The sequence below is a fragment of the Vespula pensylvanica genome, chromosome 4 (assembly GCF_014466175.1).
Source record: "Vespula pensylvanica isolate Volc-1 chromosome 4, ASM1446617v1, whole genome shotgun sequence".
Lineage (NCBI taxonomy): Eukaryota > Metazoa > Arthropoda > Insecta > Hymenoptera > Vespidae > Vespula > Vespula pensylvanica.
Window position 1 is genome coordinate 8983958 of NC_057688.1, and position 17169 is coordinate 9001126.

Sequence of the window (17169 nt, forward strand, 5' to 3'; positions counted from 1 at the left end):
TCACTACACCATTTAATTCTGAAACACAACAAATCGTATAGAATATTGAAAGAATGAGTGATATAATTTTGTACTTACATTAAGTCTTCTCTATTAATTGCGGAGAATGCGTACTGTGAGAACTGCGATGTCTACTCGTCGAAATTTGAAGCAAGACTGAACCAGTAACTGTCAAAGTCGGTCGAAGTTCGAACTTTGTTGTCGTCACGGGTGGGAAAGTATCCCCACTTCTCGATGTAATTCTAGAACAAAATAATTCGTATAGAATATTGAAAGAATGAGTGATATAATTATGTTCTTACATTAACTCTTCTTTATTGCTTACGGAGAATGCGTATTTAGAGAACTGCGATGCCCACTCGTCGAAATTCAAAACAAGACTGAACCAGTAACTGTCAAAGACGGTCGAAGATCCGATTTGTTATTGTCATAGGTGGGGGAAGTATCCTCACTACACCATTTAATTCTGAAACACAACAAATCGTATAAAATATTGAAAGAACGAATGATATAATTTTGTACTTACATTAACTCTTCTCTATTAATCGCGGAGAATGCGTACTGTGAGAACTGCGATGTGTACTCGTCGATATTTGAAGCAAGACTGAACCAGTAACTGTCAAGATTGAAAGAAGGTGTAATATAATAATGTTCTTACATTAACTCTTCGTTATTACTTGCTAGAAAGACATCTTATAAGGACTTCAAAGTGCACTCGTCGAAAAACGAAATTAAACTGATCCAGTAATCGTCGAAAGAATTAAATTCTATTTATTTACTTCACAAATAGGCACCATTTAAAATTTTATATTTAAAGTAAAAATAATTATACGAATTGTCAAGAAATTCTTATTTCGTTCTTAACTTAATATACTAGTGTTCAAATATTATCTCTTCGTACTTCGAGAATATTGTACATTATTTAAATAATTATGAAATCGTCGGATTTATATAATGATGAAATTAAGCCGTTCGGAGAATATTTCGTTGTTTATTTCTCGGAGCACGAAAGAAAACTAACTTAGTATTTCTCATGATCAATTTAGTCTTTGTTTTATTTTTATTTTATATTGAACGGAGATTTCGAGCTATGAAATATTTTTTATTGTATATGTTTAAATAAATGTGGTAATATTTAAATATTAGTTGGTTTTACTTCGTGCACGTTTAAAATTGTTTAAATAATTTTGAAATTATCGGAAATATGATTTATTTAAAGTTACACGTTGGAAAAGAGCGTGCTTCGATCTTTACTCGTCGAAATTCAAAAGTAAACTGTTCCGATATTAACAAAAGTCAATGTAAGTTCGTTTTTTTATTGACGTATCAGGTAACGAGCGCGCATTTATAATCCAACTTTATTAAAATATAAAATTAAAATTATTTTATATTTAATATAACATAATACACGAAAAGTTAAGTACTATTCATATTTACTAGTATATATTTATAGTTCTTATTTGATCCACATAGTGATATAATGTAGTTTGTAACATATTTCATATTGCACTACTTTTTAATCGAGATTAATGTATCGATCTATTTTTATCGTGAATTTTGTTTATTTTGATTAATTTCATAATGTAATATTATAGTTAATATGAAAATATTAAAAAAGTAAATTATCGATTATCATAAATTAAAAACGATTAAGAAATCAGCTAATGAAGGCGCATGATTATACTCTGTTCAAATCGACAAAAGGTGAAGCGAAACGAGCGCCATCTGTAATTCCATTATCACGATCTTCAGTACACTACTGCGAACACATTGCGAGTGCTTTTCGTATTTCATTGACTTTTGTATGTACTAGAAGTGAATGTTATTATTTATATGTAATAACGTTGACGATGTCTATTTTTAATACGCGACAATTTTTGGGAGCATTATACTCACGCTACGCAGCTTTCTTTCCGGCATTTAATTTATCTAGAACGCAAAAGGTTAGAAAATATTTTTTTTATAGGTTAGAATGATTGTATCTTGGAATCTTTGAACATTATATAATAATGTTAATTCGTCATTTATTTTTCGTGTTTCTAATTTTTTAATAATAATTAAGTATAGGTTAAGTTATAAAATGATATGACATTAAACTGTGTTCTATATTTTTCTAGATTTTTATCATTTGTTTGACTGGAGGTTCATTGTTGCTCGGTGGTTTGGCACAATTTTTAAAAAGAAGGCGAAGACTTCCATTGCCTCCTTCTAAAAAATCTATAAGGGATTTGAAACAAAGATTTGCCAATGCTAAATCTAATTTTGGTAATACTTCCATCGTTAAAATTTTCTTTAGTTTATTTAATTTTAATTTATAATATAATTTTATTTAATATAATTAAAATCTTCATTTGATTGAAAAATAGATTTATGGCTTGTAATATATTCTTGCATTATATTATTACTTATATATTTCATAACTATTATATACATTTCGTTGCTGTAGATGCGTTATCTCAAGTATCGTGGGCTAGAAGAAGTGAGGCAAGTAGTAGAAGTCACATTAGTGAACGAGCATCGTTAATCTCACCTTTACCAGAAGGTGCTGAAGGTGATGTAAAATTAACTCCGCAGCAGTATGGTGTTCTAGGTAAGTCATTTATTACTAAAATCATAAAATTAACTTCAAGTGTTTTGTATGATTTTGTTCCCATTAAAAATGTACTAATATGTATGCATACAATTTAATATATTTTTTGTGCATGCTATTATATTTTTCATCTATATTATTTGCTAAATATTAATTACATTAAGTAGTATTTATATCAAAGATATAAACCAAATAAGTAATTAAATCATACAAACTAGGAGGTATCAAACATGCAGACATGTATCATTTTACTGATACATTAAGGAAATATTAATATATTCAGATATTTATTTATACATATATTGCATTGCATTTATATTTACATGATGATGTACAATGCAGCAGCTTATTCACAAATAAAGTATTTGCTAAACATAGAAGTTGTCATAAACTTACAGATTAATTTTTGGCATTATTAAAACCTCTGCCTCGCGTTGGAATCATATTTATTCATATTCTAGTATTAACATACAGATCCAGAGGAGTAGCTCTTGAATAAATAAATTTTTTTTATGTCAAATATATATGTCATTCATGCATAGTTTTTATTACTTTTTGAAAGTATGTTCTTCAAAGCATGTTTTTCAATTAATTTATGATTGATATATCATAACTTGCCCCTTTAAATTTTTCAATTTAGAAATGAAATTAGTTATTGGCCATACGAATATTGGTTTGCATTGTTTATATGTTCTTTTTTTTTTCTTTATATATTTTATACTTCTTTCTTTATCTCAAACACAGAATTTTGTAAAGCTCACAATACTACACATTCACTTTGCAGCAAATTATTGCTTCCTATATTGATTATTATTATTTTTATATTATTATTATTATTATTAATGTTATTATTAATATTATTAACTCATGGAATGCACATTATATTTCTGTACATCTGTACGGAAAATATCGCATGAATCCAGATAGAATTCACTTCGCTTCAGTGTTATTTAACTTATAGTAAATTATATAATAATATTGTACTTTAAAGCTATTCTTGATAGAAAAACTGTAAACAGATAAATAAGCTGACTACAATAGTTTGTTGCAACTATTGAGACTGTATATAAATGTTTATTATTTATATATTAATATCAATAAACATTTTGTGAGTAATGTAGAATTCACGTAAATAATGTCGTCTCTTTTTCCTCTATATCTTTTTTCTAATATTGAAAATCACAAAATTAAAACACTGATTTAAACAATTCTATGAATTCTTCACATTTTTTAAAGGAACATTTCAGCCTTATCAATTACAATTATGCTCATATCAATGAAAGTTTTATATGCTTTTGTTATTATTTTTTTTTCTTCTTTTCTTTTTTCTTTTTCTGCAGATATTCTTTTTATAGAGATTTTTTTATATATATACTATATATATATATAGTATTTTAGGAATCCGCAGGGATTATCGCTTAAAAATGGTTTTAGCGGTTTATGCTTAGCAGTATTTCTTTCGTAGCGAAGTTAACATTCCATTACTTTTGTTAAACAATGATGAACCTCGATTTGTAATAATAAAAATGACAATTTGTCAGGTTGAAATAAGTTTGAAGAATTTTTAAGAAGTAAATATCTTAATATACAGAATTTAATTTGGACTGAAATCTTCAAATCAACTTGAATTGATAAAAATTATCCGTAGCCCTTCACCTCTACTCTATGTGTTCTTACCACTATCATCTTATAAATCTTACATTCTTCTAAAATTGTACCACAATCTCAAAAATATATAATGGCTTCATCATTAATTTGCGCACATCCATTCTCCAAATTCAATTTATTCTTTCTGCATAAAGCGAGTTGTCCAAGATAGCGTTTGCATCAGCAACAGCTAAGATTTCTTTGAACATCCCTCTCAATGGAGATATTATCTCAAAGCTTTTAAGTCTTCTATAATGATCTAACATTACTGTTCGCAAAAGGCATGAAATAGTTAGATAGAAGATTCGTTTCACAGCTGAATTAAAAAGGACAAAGTACGATATTTGCATTTGGTACGATATTATAGTCGATGTTAACGAGTTTAATGTTAACATACGTATGCGATTGCTTGTACTTAAGACTTTTCTTTATTGTGTGAAACTAGCTCATCAAACTATATTTCTTCACTAGTTTTCGCGCGTGCGCGTGTATATATATATATATATATATATATATATATATATATACATACATATATATATGTGTATATGTATGTGTAATTATATCAACTTGATATACAGACCAAGTTTTCGTAAAGGCAAGCACATCTCATCCAGTTTCTTGTCCTCGCATCCACGTGGAGTAGAGGCGCGAGAAAGGGATTTATTTTTTTCGTGCTATTATTATAATCGCTATATATGAAATTACAGCAATAATCATTTTTTTCTCGTGTTATTTTCTTTTTCTTTTTTTTCATCGTTTTCTTTTTTACGCACTTATTTTCTTTTTTTTTTCTTTTCTTTTTCTTCTCTCTGTTCTGTTCTACACATAATATATTACTATTGTTTTTACTTTTTCATTTTATTTTATTATTATTATTTTTTTTTTTAATTTAGAGATTCATTCCGTGAACGTTCACGCAATCCTACTGATAACGATCGTCATTAAAGATAATATCAATGAACAGGACATTTCTAGCGAGGACACACCGGAGTATCCTGTTTCGATTTTATTTTGAAGCGACAACGGACCTCCATCGTCGCCTTGCATATTCGATGTGTCCGATGTCTTAGGTACAACGATCATGTTCTCATCCAATCCTGGGTCTTCCATCTTAGGCTGTCTAGTTTCTTTGGTCTCGTCGTAATTGAACTTAACAGTTGTTGTAGTAGGTTCTGTAACGACAGGCGGTGGTGTAGTGGTAGGAACTAGACTATAATCTTTCAGGAAATAGATAGGTCCGAATTCTGGCTTAATGTCGAGCAAGGTCTCCTCCCTGCGAATGCCATTGATCATTCTTGATGTAGTGACCTTGTCCTCGTAATGAGAAACCAATTCTCCGGTGTATGGAACTTCCATGTCGGTATAGTTAGCTTTTAGAGTAACATTTACGCCAGTACCAGGTTCCAGGTAAATTTCTATCCTGTTGTTTGAGAAAAATAAATTATAAACTTATAATTATGATCGCGTGTCGTTCTATTTACGATATGTAATATAAAATAAAAAAATAAATAAATAAATAATGATGATAATAATATTAATAATAATAATAATAATAATAATAAAAAGGAGAAAAGACGTATATAATACATACTTTTGCACTTCGGTACGATTCTCCCTTTCCTCGATACCCCAAATGATATGAGGTAAATTCGTTCCGTTGTATAACAAGATCGAAGTATTTAAACCCTTCAAAATAGCATGACCTTGACCCCAGTACATCGAGTAGTTGTAAGAGTACGCAACAGCTTCTGCCAGTTTCGAACCTTTCTCAGCATCATTTTTCAACGTACCTGCCCAGATTAAACGTGGTGTACGTTTTATCACTCGTTTTTTCGACCAATTCAATCTGACGCCGCTAAGTTCATAATATATCGGTTCGGCCTCGACAAGGACTTCGCAAAATTTCGCTGTATTTTCAATACCGTTCTGAAAAGGAAGGAAGGAAAAATTAAAAAATAAATTAATTCATTAATTAATTGATTGAAAAATACAATACGATACTTCGATTTTGGTTTCATGTTAAAAATCAATGAAACATTGATATATTACATCAGCAATAACTTACGTCTTTAACGTAGAAGATCGTGCCGAAATTGTCGTTCATATTCATGGTTCCTATGTAATGGGTGTAAGTATAGGGCAAGCTTGGATTTGCCTCATCAATGGATACCTCGTACCTTGCAACGTACATTTTATCCGTGGCTACTGCTCCCACGGGTAACGGAGTATATATGTCCCAATGTCGCCAGCTAACTCTTGCTGCATTGTCAACGTTTTCAAGGAGATCGTATTTCTCGTACGAACGAACGTTACCGTGTATCGATACCGTACAACGTTTTTCATCTCCCAATTGAGTTCCGGATACCCACACGCCATTGTGCAATGCACGGCATACGTGTAACGGCCTTTTGAACGGGTTCGGTCTATTCAGAGGCGCATTATTAGACGCCATTAGATCCTCTGTAATTAATTCATTAAATAATGAATTAACGAAATAATTCATTCATTCTTTATAACGAATTAATTCTAAAATATTATACGATATATTTTCTTTTGTATAATCCTAATAAGATTTTATTTCGTACCTTCGTTTTCACGAGGAATCTGAAAACCACCGACCACAATCTGCTTCGAAGAATCATAATGTGTACGTGGGAGCCAATTGAGAGTACTCGAAGTAACGAGTTGACCGTACTTCGACGAAATGTGTACGCTGTTGTCAGCGTACGTCAGTAATAGAAGGACACCGATCAGTCCTACAGAAAGATAGTCTTTTTGCCAAGACATCTGTGAAAAAAAAAACAAGAAAAAAAATTAAAAAAAAAAAAAAAAGAAACAAATAAAATTACAATTAGAATAAAGCTATACATAATATTATTCAATTTCTCGTGACTCAAAGGTATCAATGATCGATTTAAAAGATAAACATTGAACCGTCATTGATTCAAATTAACGCTCGAATAACAAATCAAAGCGACGATGAGGATTTAAAAATCGTTATATAAATAGAATGGTGAGTAAATATTAATCACCGTACAGTATCAGTACAGTGCCGATTGTTTGTCGATAAATAGATTGACATTTGAAAAGCAATGTGCCGACAAACGATCGGGAGATTTAACTATCATTGAAATAACAACGTAACCACGTAGCCAATGTGCCACCTTACTTGCTCGGCTCTGTGTTTATTCATTTACGAGAAGTGTTTACACGTGCGTAGTAAATAGTAATTTGCGTGCGTAAACACTTATCACGATAGGAGTAAGACAAAGCTGGTTTAGAAATATTGCCATATGTATTATAATACGTAAGAAGATATTTAACCAAAAGAGAACAATTCTTATACGAATGAGCAAGCGAGTTAGCTTGGTTGCCTGGCTGGCTGGTTGGTTGGTTGGTTGGTTGGTTGGTTGGCTGGCTGGCTGGCTGGTTGGCTGGTTGGCTGACTCGACACGCGATTATGAAACACGGTAAGGAAGTTCACGTAAAACGAGTCCGTAATCCGGAACCATTTTACCGCAAGGCACATCTCGTGGCTACGTTCGTGACGATCGAGACTCGTTCACGTTGTAGTATTATCTACCGTATACAAATTCCACTTACCGTAATGATTCCGCGGTGTATTCGTTTATGTAATAATTTATATTATATATTATATACACCGAGACTCCTTCTTCTACTTAATTTCATTATCATTCGATATTTTGGTAATATTATAGTTGTTTCCTTTTTTTTTCTCCTTCTCGACCTCCCCTCCCATCTTCAAATTCATTTTTCAAATATTTTATAATTGCCTATTAACACGCGCGTATCGTGTATAATTTTATTGAGATTTATACTTTGGAAAATGTTTGGAGTGTTTTAAAAAAAAGAAAAAAAAAAAGAAAAATAAAGAAATTACCGGTATTTGAACTGTTCTCTAATTACAAAGCACTCTATCACGGCGGGTGGGAAGAGCAAGAGGAGAAAGAGGTAGATCTAAACCGCATTCCAAAGAATTAAGTGTCATTAAATTAATCACTCTTTCAATCGTCGTCGTCGTTGTTATTGTTATTATTGTTGTTGTTGTTGTATACCGATTAAGTAGACTCATTTAACACGTGCCTCCTTTTCCTGTTTTTTCCTTATCTTCGCAAAAGGTATTACATACAAATTAGTTGTTAAAGAAAATCTCGTAACTCGCTTCGTATATATTATTCTCTAGCATCGCATTGTTTGGTCGGTGTATGTAAAAGTAAGGACAAAGGACGAAGACAAAACTGGTTTATATACTTATAGATAAATTGCAATTATGATTCACTCTTTAGAGAAGAAATTGCTGACGCATCGAGTAAACTCGATCGGCTTGGACGAATAAATTCAATTACATTGTTACGTCTATCTTTTATTGCGTTTTACCGAAGTAGACAATAATTTTCTTATTTTTTGCCTATTATTTTATAAAAATCGTTTAATTTCTGTTTAATGGTTTATGATAGATAAGTCTTTGAAAAGATTTCCAAGGGTGATAGCTTTTAAACGATCTCTGTCCGTCATTAGCCTCCCTCCCCGGTCTTCTGTAATTTTTGTCGAAGGTGATTATTCAGATTAACTAGAGAGAAACATAGAGAAAGAGAGAGGGGGGGAGGAGAGAAAACTGTAGAACATTTCCTGTTCACAGTTCTACGGAAGTTATCATTGTGTCTGGTATCATTGTCTCCTAACCCGCAGCAAAGTATTACGATAAAAGGTTCGCTTTACGGGATGTTTCCACTCATACCTATTCGAAATAACGAAACGAATTGTTGTGCTCGATCGAGTGACTGCGAGGACATACAGTATATATATATATATAATACATAGAGATACATGTATATATATGTATGTATGTATGATATGTATATATATAATTCAAACGACGATATTTAATAAAGAGGAGAGTGAAATTGACAAGAGAAACGAAGAGATTCAATGATAAATTAAATGATCTAAGGAATAAATAATATTTGAATTAAAACATAAGTCTTGATTTAAAATTACCGAAGGATATAATCAACTTTATTGACTTTCATTGAACGAAATTATTCGTATTAAGAAGACGTTTCAAGTACGAACTACTTAAACTTGAAAAGTTTAGAAAGTCTACGAAATAGGGATTAGACACTTTCGCTTTTCTCTATAAAATTTTAATTCATCTGTGTGAGACGTTTTTAGCTGATGACAAACACAGGGAATCAGAGAGTTTGAGAGAGAAAAGGACAGAGAAGGAACTTTCCAATACAAACTTTCCTTTCAATTCCATCGTACAAAAAATCCAACGAGAATATCTATAAGCGGTATAATACGAAGTTGGCTATTAAAATACATATACATAGATATAGATAGATAGCTATAAATGATAGAACTCGAGTAACGTGTGCTTTTGAAAGACACTCACGTAATAACGATTTATTTATCAATTATGCGTAGCTATGATGCAATTTGTTCGATACATTGACGGGTAAACATGACGTACTTACATACGTACGCCATTCGATATATAGAAAAGAATGCACGTCTATCTGGCACGGATATGCTATTTGCACGTGAATGATACTCATTTCGAGAGTTAACACGCGTCTGTCCGTAAATTTAATTATGAGAAATCCTTTCTTATTATTTTTTTTTTTTCTTTTCTTTTTTTCCTTTCTACAAATAATATGATAAATTAGAATATGACGATCCGATATTGATGAATTTTCGATATTTCCAGGGAAAGAAAATTAGACTCGTGTATTTTTCTTTCTCTCTCTCTCTCTCTCTCTCTCTCTCTCTCTCTCTCACTCACTAAATGCAAGATAGTTTAAACATTTTTCACTGTGATTGTACAGGGTGTTAACGCCAAGTGCAGACACACAGAGGGGAAAAGGTGGTATTGATAGATCTCTACTCTCTTCCTCCTCCTCCTCCTTCTCCTACTCCTCCTCTTTCTCCCACCCTTCTCTTTTTCTATCAACATCACCATCACTAACATCACTACCACCAAGCCCTCTGTCTCATTGCCTGTCTCCCCCAGGCAGACGTTTAATCAAGGATATTTGTTCCACTTACAATAATATGCATCGCGATACATCTTGAATGCATACTCGCGCATTCTAACGATATGCGTAATGCAACGAGCTACTTCATTGTCCTCCGGATGCGCGTCTAACAGCGTTTTGTCGAGTTGATCGATCGTGGTTAAATATGATACACCACCCCCTCCCCTATCCCTCCCTCTCCCTCTCCCCCCCATCCCAACGATCATCGCTATTATTTAATAATAACAATAACCATTATATAATATCAAATGTTCCTCAAAGAAAAATAAAAGAAAGTCAATATTTTTACCTACTGAGATAATAATTTTATATAATCAATATGAATTTTTTTATTATATAATAAGAATATTATTATAGATATTATTTCGTCACGTTATTGTGACATTATTATTGTATCATTAATGTGATAGAAAATTTATATTCTTTTTCGAATTATAATAGAAATTATTATTACGTGCGTATAATGTATATTATTGTTATTGGAAAATATTGATTTTCTTACAAAATATTTAATATTATATAATATGATTCTAAAATTAATCGTTGTGCTTCTAATGATTTATTAGTCGTAGTATAAAACATTAGCATTCTCGTTATGAATATATTAGGGATATCCTCTTAGATCGTTAATGATATCCACCAGGAAATCGTACAAGAGAGAGGAAACTTACACGAGGGAGTAACGTGGCAAACTATCGGAGCGTGAATAATAATTTTCGCGAAATGTTTCTCTGCTCCCCTTTTTTCTCCCCCCTCTCCACGTACCTCTAGAAACGTGGCAGTAGTAGTAGTAATATAGTAATAGTGTTGTAGTTATAGCGGTTAGTTGTTACAGTAGTAGTAACTGATAGGATCTCAGAAAAAGCAGAACAGAACGTTCCTTCTTTTACTTCTCGTTTATCGACTAGTCAATTCTAAGCAGTACCAATGTTACGATTAATAAGTTCATTCTTTCGAACTTAGATATGTACCTACATATATAGAAACACATGTTTCATTTTGAATTTAAAATCAATTTAGATAATGCGACTAGAACGATTATGACCAATTTATTATATTTTTCAAATGTTAACAAATTTAAATGATATCTTAATGTTAATAAATAAACGTTGAAAGAGTCAACTATACATACGTATACTTACGTACGTGTGTGTGTGTACGCTACATTCATTTATTAACATCAATCTACATTCTTAATTGTTTATATTTCAAAAAAAAATATATATATATGTATATTTATACGTAAATTGATAATGATAATTAATAAAAATGTTAGATCGTTGATTCAATCATAGAAACAATCTGTACAAATTTCAGTCAGACGAAAATAATGATCGCATTATTTTATTATTACCAGAACGAGCGAGCTATCTCCGTATAATTCGGTCAGATCGTATCCATGCACCTTGGAGTTGATACGACGGTGACCTACTAACCTTAGCCCTCCTCCGTGGCATCAGCCGAAAGAAATTTATAAAACTCGTCGTCCTACGTACATACATACATATAATATACCTACATACACATACACACATATGTATATATGTCATTTCATTGTCGAGATTGCCAATATATTCATTTCACTTTGAAAAAGAAAAAAGATGCGTTGATGAGTTTTAAACGAGTTATATATCGCAAAAATCGATTAGAAATTTCGTTGAAAGAGGGGAAGGACACTCTCGGGATGTAGAACTCTTATCGATTATTCACCATCCACAATGGACGGACGCTTGTAAACTAGGTCTCTTCTCTAATACGTCTAATCGCTAGGAATTTATAAGATATATATATATATATATATATATATATATATATATATATATATAATTAGAAGTTTCTTATATATGTGACTATCTTGAACAAAAAAATAAAAAAAGAAGAAGAATAAAATATCTGCAAAATTATCTGATCATGAGTAATACCTGGTAAAGAAAATTAGACGATACGAACTTTCACGAAATTATCTTCGAGAGAGAGTATATATATATATATATGTTTGTGTGAGTACATAATCGGAGAGAAAATATAATCTCTCTCATGTGGGCTATAAGTGCATAGGCGTAGATCACGACGAAATGTTTAACTTCATTTTTTCCAAAGCATTATCTTTTTTACTCTAGGTTGTAACCAAGTGAAACCTTAGTTTGACGTTCCGAAGGTAGACAATCGTGTTATTACGTAGAGTGTGTCGGTTGAAGGTAAATATCGAAGATAGGATAAGAAGTGCAGAATGAATTTAATCTATTTTTCTTTTCCTTTTTGCATAATCGATCTTAATAATTATTCATTTTCTTAGACTTTGTTATTTTAATCGTCCGAATAAATTTTGTTTTTATCTATCTTTGTGTGTGTTCGCGAAATAAACGGAATTGAAATAATTTCTTTTGACGTTAATTTGAATGTTCTTTAGAATGAAACGACGACAGGAATCGTGATAGAGAGAAAGATGTATGTTAAATAAATTGAAAGAGACCACTTAATCTAATTTTCTCCCTTGTATTTTCTTGATTTCGTCGCTTCTGCATATATATATATATATATATATATATACACACACACACACACACACACACATTCACATCATACGCACATGATGATGTTCTTGGCGAAAGTGGGATGAATAAGACAGTGAATTTGGATGGACGTATTACAAGTTGTGTATGACTCAACGATAAACGGCCTATTGCCGTTTGTTGGATATTTGAAACCGGCGTGCTTGAGAAACGCCAACCAGCTAGGCAGGCAGGGTGGTTGCCAGTACACGACGGCTAATGTACATGATACGATCGCTAGATCGTAAAATGTACGTAGTATCCATTTCTGAATAGAATGGTTATATATATATATATATATATATATATATATATATGTATGTATGTATATATAAGTGTATGTATACGTTATGTATTACACATAGCTAAACAGATTTTCAATGTGTAGAAGAGAGTTGCAAGAACGTTCTCGCGAGGTAAGCAGCAACTCGATATACTCTTGTGAAAAGAAAAAAAGAAAAAAAGAAAAAATGAAATAAAATAAACGTAAAAGCTCGAATGAAAGAGAGACAGAGATAGAGATAAAGAGAAACGACGTCAAATAAGATAATTAAATGCTTTTGCGAATGTAATGATAGCGTGTAGTAGGTACATAAATATACACTTATATCGTTACAACGATACGACAAAATAGGACGCAAAAGATCACGGAGTTATAACCTTCGAGTTTTTACGTAGCTATCATTTTCTCCGGCATACTACCTGTCGATCAATCGATTAATTGATCGATCGATCGTAGTAGTCCACGATCGCGTGAGAATTATAGTTTTCGAAGTTGAAAATGACGTAATGGTAAATTAATATTGAAAATGAATTTGTCGTTAGGTTCGAAGAATATTACGTATAAAAATGAAAGTAAACGATCGTATAGATCATAATCCATTAGATATATATGTATATTTACAAAGAGTAAACATACGTATTCTGTATATGTATGTTTACGGTATATATATTTATGTATATATGTATATATATTTATGTATATATATATATGTGTGTGTGTGTGTGTGTGATCGTTGTGTAAAGATATTTCGTGTATCGCGTGGGAAGACGTGCGTGTTTCCTGAAAGGATCCACGACCTATGCCTATCGTCAATTATCATTCTTACGAATTGGAGACAGTAGAGCGGAGCGAGCTAACGGTCAAATAATAGGAAAAGGAAAACGTACAAAAAGAGGAAAAACAGAAAGAGAGGGGCTTGTCCTACGTGCGGCATATCGAATGAAGGGAATATCGATTTTCTACGGTTGTACTGTCAGTGGGCAGCGCAGCGTTACCATGATAACCCTCCTAAGCCCCTCTCCATCCAATTGGAAGGAGAAGAAGACGAACGAAGAAGAAAGCCGAGAGCACTTCTTTTGCAGTTACACTTAGCACGTGCATCCAAGCATGGCGGGACAAATTTCCTAGTAGACGTAGTGGCCACTTCACTACGAGAGAGAGAGAGAGAGAGAGAGAGAGAGAGAGAGAGAGAGAGAGAGAGAGAAATAAAGAATCTACTTCCGCTTTTATTAGTCTTACCCGTCAAGGAGATCCTCATCCACGATTCGAGACTAATCAACAAAATGCATGTACATTTCGAGTGGATTTTATTACCAAGATTCGTTTTCTGTTTAGAAAATAACGACGATTCCTTGTCGACTCGAAGTCAGTTTTCTTTTTTTTTGTTTTGTTTATCTTTCTTTTTATTTATTTATTTATTTATTTATTTATTTATTTATTTCCTTTTTATTTTCTATTCGATTCTTTTTAGGTCGATGCTCGTAATACGAGGCCATAACACGCGCATAGATTTGTATTCGAAAGCGAATAACAAGAGTGTAGTAGTAGGTCCTTTAGGTCGAGAGAGCTGCTTTTTCTGTGGGTTCAAAGCAAACGTCGAAGAAAAACTAGAAAGCAGTAAGGAACACGCGAGTATTATAGTCGTCAACGTTTTCAACGACCCCGCACCACGGGGAACAATGGAACAAAGGGTGCCCGTTAAAAAGCCGTGCGATTGTTTGGCTACATCCCCCGCGGTGTTATTCCGCGGAGTACGATAAAAATGAGGTGTAAAAAAGAGAGAGAGAGAGAGAAAGAGAAGATTCTTATGCGCCAAGCGAATTTGCCAAATATTTCTATATAAATGAAAAATGAAGAGTTACTCGCTAAAGCTTTTTCTTCGTCGGAACGATAAAAAGTTCTTCCTTAAAGAACTTCAGAGAGAAAGAAAGAGGTTTCATTTGATTCTATAACAATAATCGATTATTCTAAAGTGTTATAGATATGCATGTATATTACGGTTAGAATGAATGTCTTTAAAGTGTGCCGTGAGAAGGTCGCTCGTAAAGAAAAGAAAACCTTCAAGGATCTCCCATCTAGGATCTCGTATATCCTGAGAAGTTAGGGTCGAATTAATATCGCTTCGTCTTTTAGCCGTGACCTGACAACAGTTAGAAGGACACTTGCTAAAGACGAAGCTACTCGTTTTACCGACGTCTCTAATGTCAGAATACGATTTAGATATATCTATGTGTATGTACGTGTATGTATATACATAGATATTCTATATATACGTACAATTTCGAGCAAAGAGAATGAAGAATCTCGGTCTCCTCATATAATTCCAAGTAATACAGGTCGGCTAGGGCGGGCAATGCGCATTACGACAATCTTCGGAGTAAGTTAGGTTGGGATTTTGTCCTTCGTAAAACATCACACACACCATACGTGAGTTAACCATAACGTCATCTCCAATTTCTTCTCTGTTAAACGTCATAAAACAAGCTCGAGGGTTATTTACCTTCTTCGCTCTTAAGGTCACACTACGCGTTTCTCCATGAGATTCTAATTGTATTAAACGTTCGACCAATAATAACTACGAATAACGAACGACAGCTAACCCGACAGAACAAATAAACATAACTAACGGAGAGAAAGTAGTGGTAACGCCATTACGAAATCACCGACATTTGCACCGACTCCCGACAATCACCGTCGTCTCTCGGTACCAAAATGAGTCGATTGATGTTACCTAACATTTCGAGCGAACTGCATATTCGATATTTATTGTTATTCTTTCGTACCACCAAATTTTCGAGATTCGATCGTACCAACAATGAAATAATGCATTTATGTACATATGTATGTACATATCTTTTTTCCTCTGACAACTGGCAAGAATTTCGGTATGACGATAAAGACGTCTAGCATCGTAATAAACTCTTCTTTCTCTTTCTCTCTCTCTCTCTCTCTCTCTCTCTCTCTCTCTCTCTCTCTCTCTCTCTCTCTCTCACACACACACACACACTTATATACACACATGCACAGAGAAAGACCGATACAAGCTTCGATACATCTTTCTCGACCATATACTCTCTCGTCGAGAGACGTCTTTTAATCACGTTACCCGCCTAAGACCGCCTTACTACTTACAATTAAGACAATTTACTATGTACCAGTATGAATTAGACGATGTTACCACTGCCCTTTTAAGAAAAGACGAAACCGAGAGATTTTTTCTCCCCTTTTCTTTTCTCTCTTTTTTTTTTCTCTCTTTTTTTCTCTTTTCTTTTTTTCTTGCCAACAACAAGTGCGAGAAAATACAGCGGATTAACAAAAGTGCAGTTGAATAGTCGAAAATTGGTATAATCCGGTGTGCACGCGATCACGCGAGAAATTGACGCTTCGGAATATATACGTATATATGTTTTATATGTATTCCTTCCGTTTCTTTAATATTCTCAATCTTTCAAGTTAAAAAAAGAAAAATAAAATAAACAAGAAAAAGAGAACATTGCAAGCGGATATTATACACAACGGTACAAATCATAAAACGATACTTACAATTTTCTCATGTTTCATTTTATTTGTTTTTCTTTCATTTTTCTTTCATTTTTTTTTTCTTTTTTTATACATATATATATATATATATATATATATATATCCGATAACTTTACGTATTACTCCGCAACAGTATATATTATTTCCATTAATATAGTAACCTAGTGTGCACAAGAGAAAGAGAAAGAGAGAGAGACTAGTATGAATTACTGTCAAGGGCAGCTATACGACTTGACCTATACATTCAGAAACTTTATTAAACTCGTTTCCGTTCAGAGGATCGCTCCAAGGCACACGATTGAAAATTCAAGCACCACTTTAATATCTAACAGTAGCCACTCTTCTTTTACCATCGTCACGCTTCACGATACGTCGTTCATGCGTCCTACAAAAATCTTTTACAGTTGTTCCCACCATCTTTATTACAATCATTATTTGTCTATTACCGTTTTACCACCAATCGCGATGGTGATCTTATTTCTTTCTTTTTTTTTT

General features: G+C 32.7%; 2 protein-coding genes across 3 annotated transcripts in view; one reads left to right on the forward strand and one right to left on the reverse strand.

The window, feature by feature from the left end:
* The first annotated feature begins 1755 nt into the window (after positions 1 to 1755).
* The window catches only part of LOC122628591 (mitoguardin), a 32305-nt gene continuing 16891 nt past the window's right edge, over positions 1756 to 17169 (forward strand). Inside the window, exons 1-3 of the mRNA XM_043811028.1 lie at positions 1756 to 1943; positions 2118 to 2265; positions 2447 to 2590. Of these exons, the coding sequence (XP_043666963.1) occupies positions 1851 to 1943; positions 2118 to 2265; positions 2447 to 2590 (385 nt within the window). The 5' untranslated portion in view covers positions 1756 to 1850. The remainder of the gene's footprint in view (positions 1944 to 2117; positions 2266 to 2446; positions 2591 to 17169) is intronic.
* The window catches only part of LOC122628592 (protein unzipped), a 20844-nt gene continuing 6539 nt past the window's right edge, over positions 2865 to 17169 (reverse strand). The window contains exons 1-5 of one of the 2 annotated variants that reach the window (XM_043811029.1): positions 10310 to 10400; positions 6826 to 7027; positions 6306 to 6700; positions 5832 to 6166; positions 2865 to 5660 (exon numbers count right to left, since the gene is read on the reverse strand). In XM_043811029.1, coding sequence (XP_043666964.1) covers positions 5153 to 5660; positions 5832 to 6166; positions 6306 to 6700; positions 6826 to 7027; positions 10310 to 10342 — 1473 coding nt within the window. In that variant the 5' untranslated portion in view covers positions 10343 to 10400 and the 3' untranslated portion in view covers positions 2865 to 5152. Of the gene's footprint in view, positions 5661 to 5831; positions 6167 to 6305; positions 6701 to 6825; positions 7028 to 10309; positions 10401 to 17169 lie in introns of those variants that run through there. The other variant, XM_043811030.1, reaches the window with a different exon arrangement.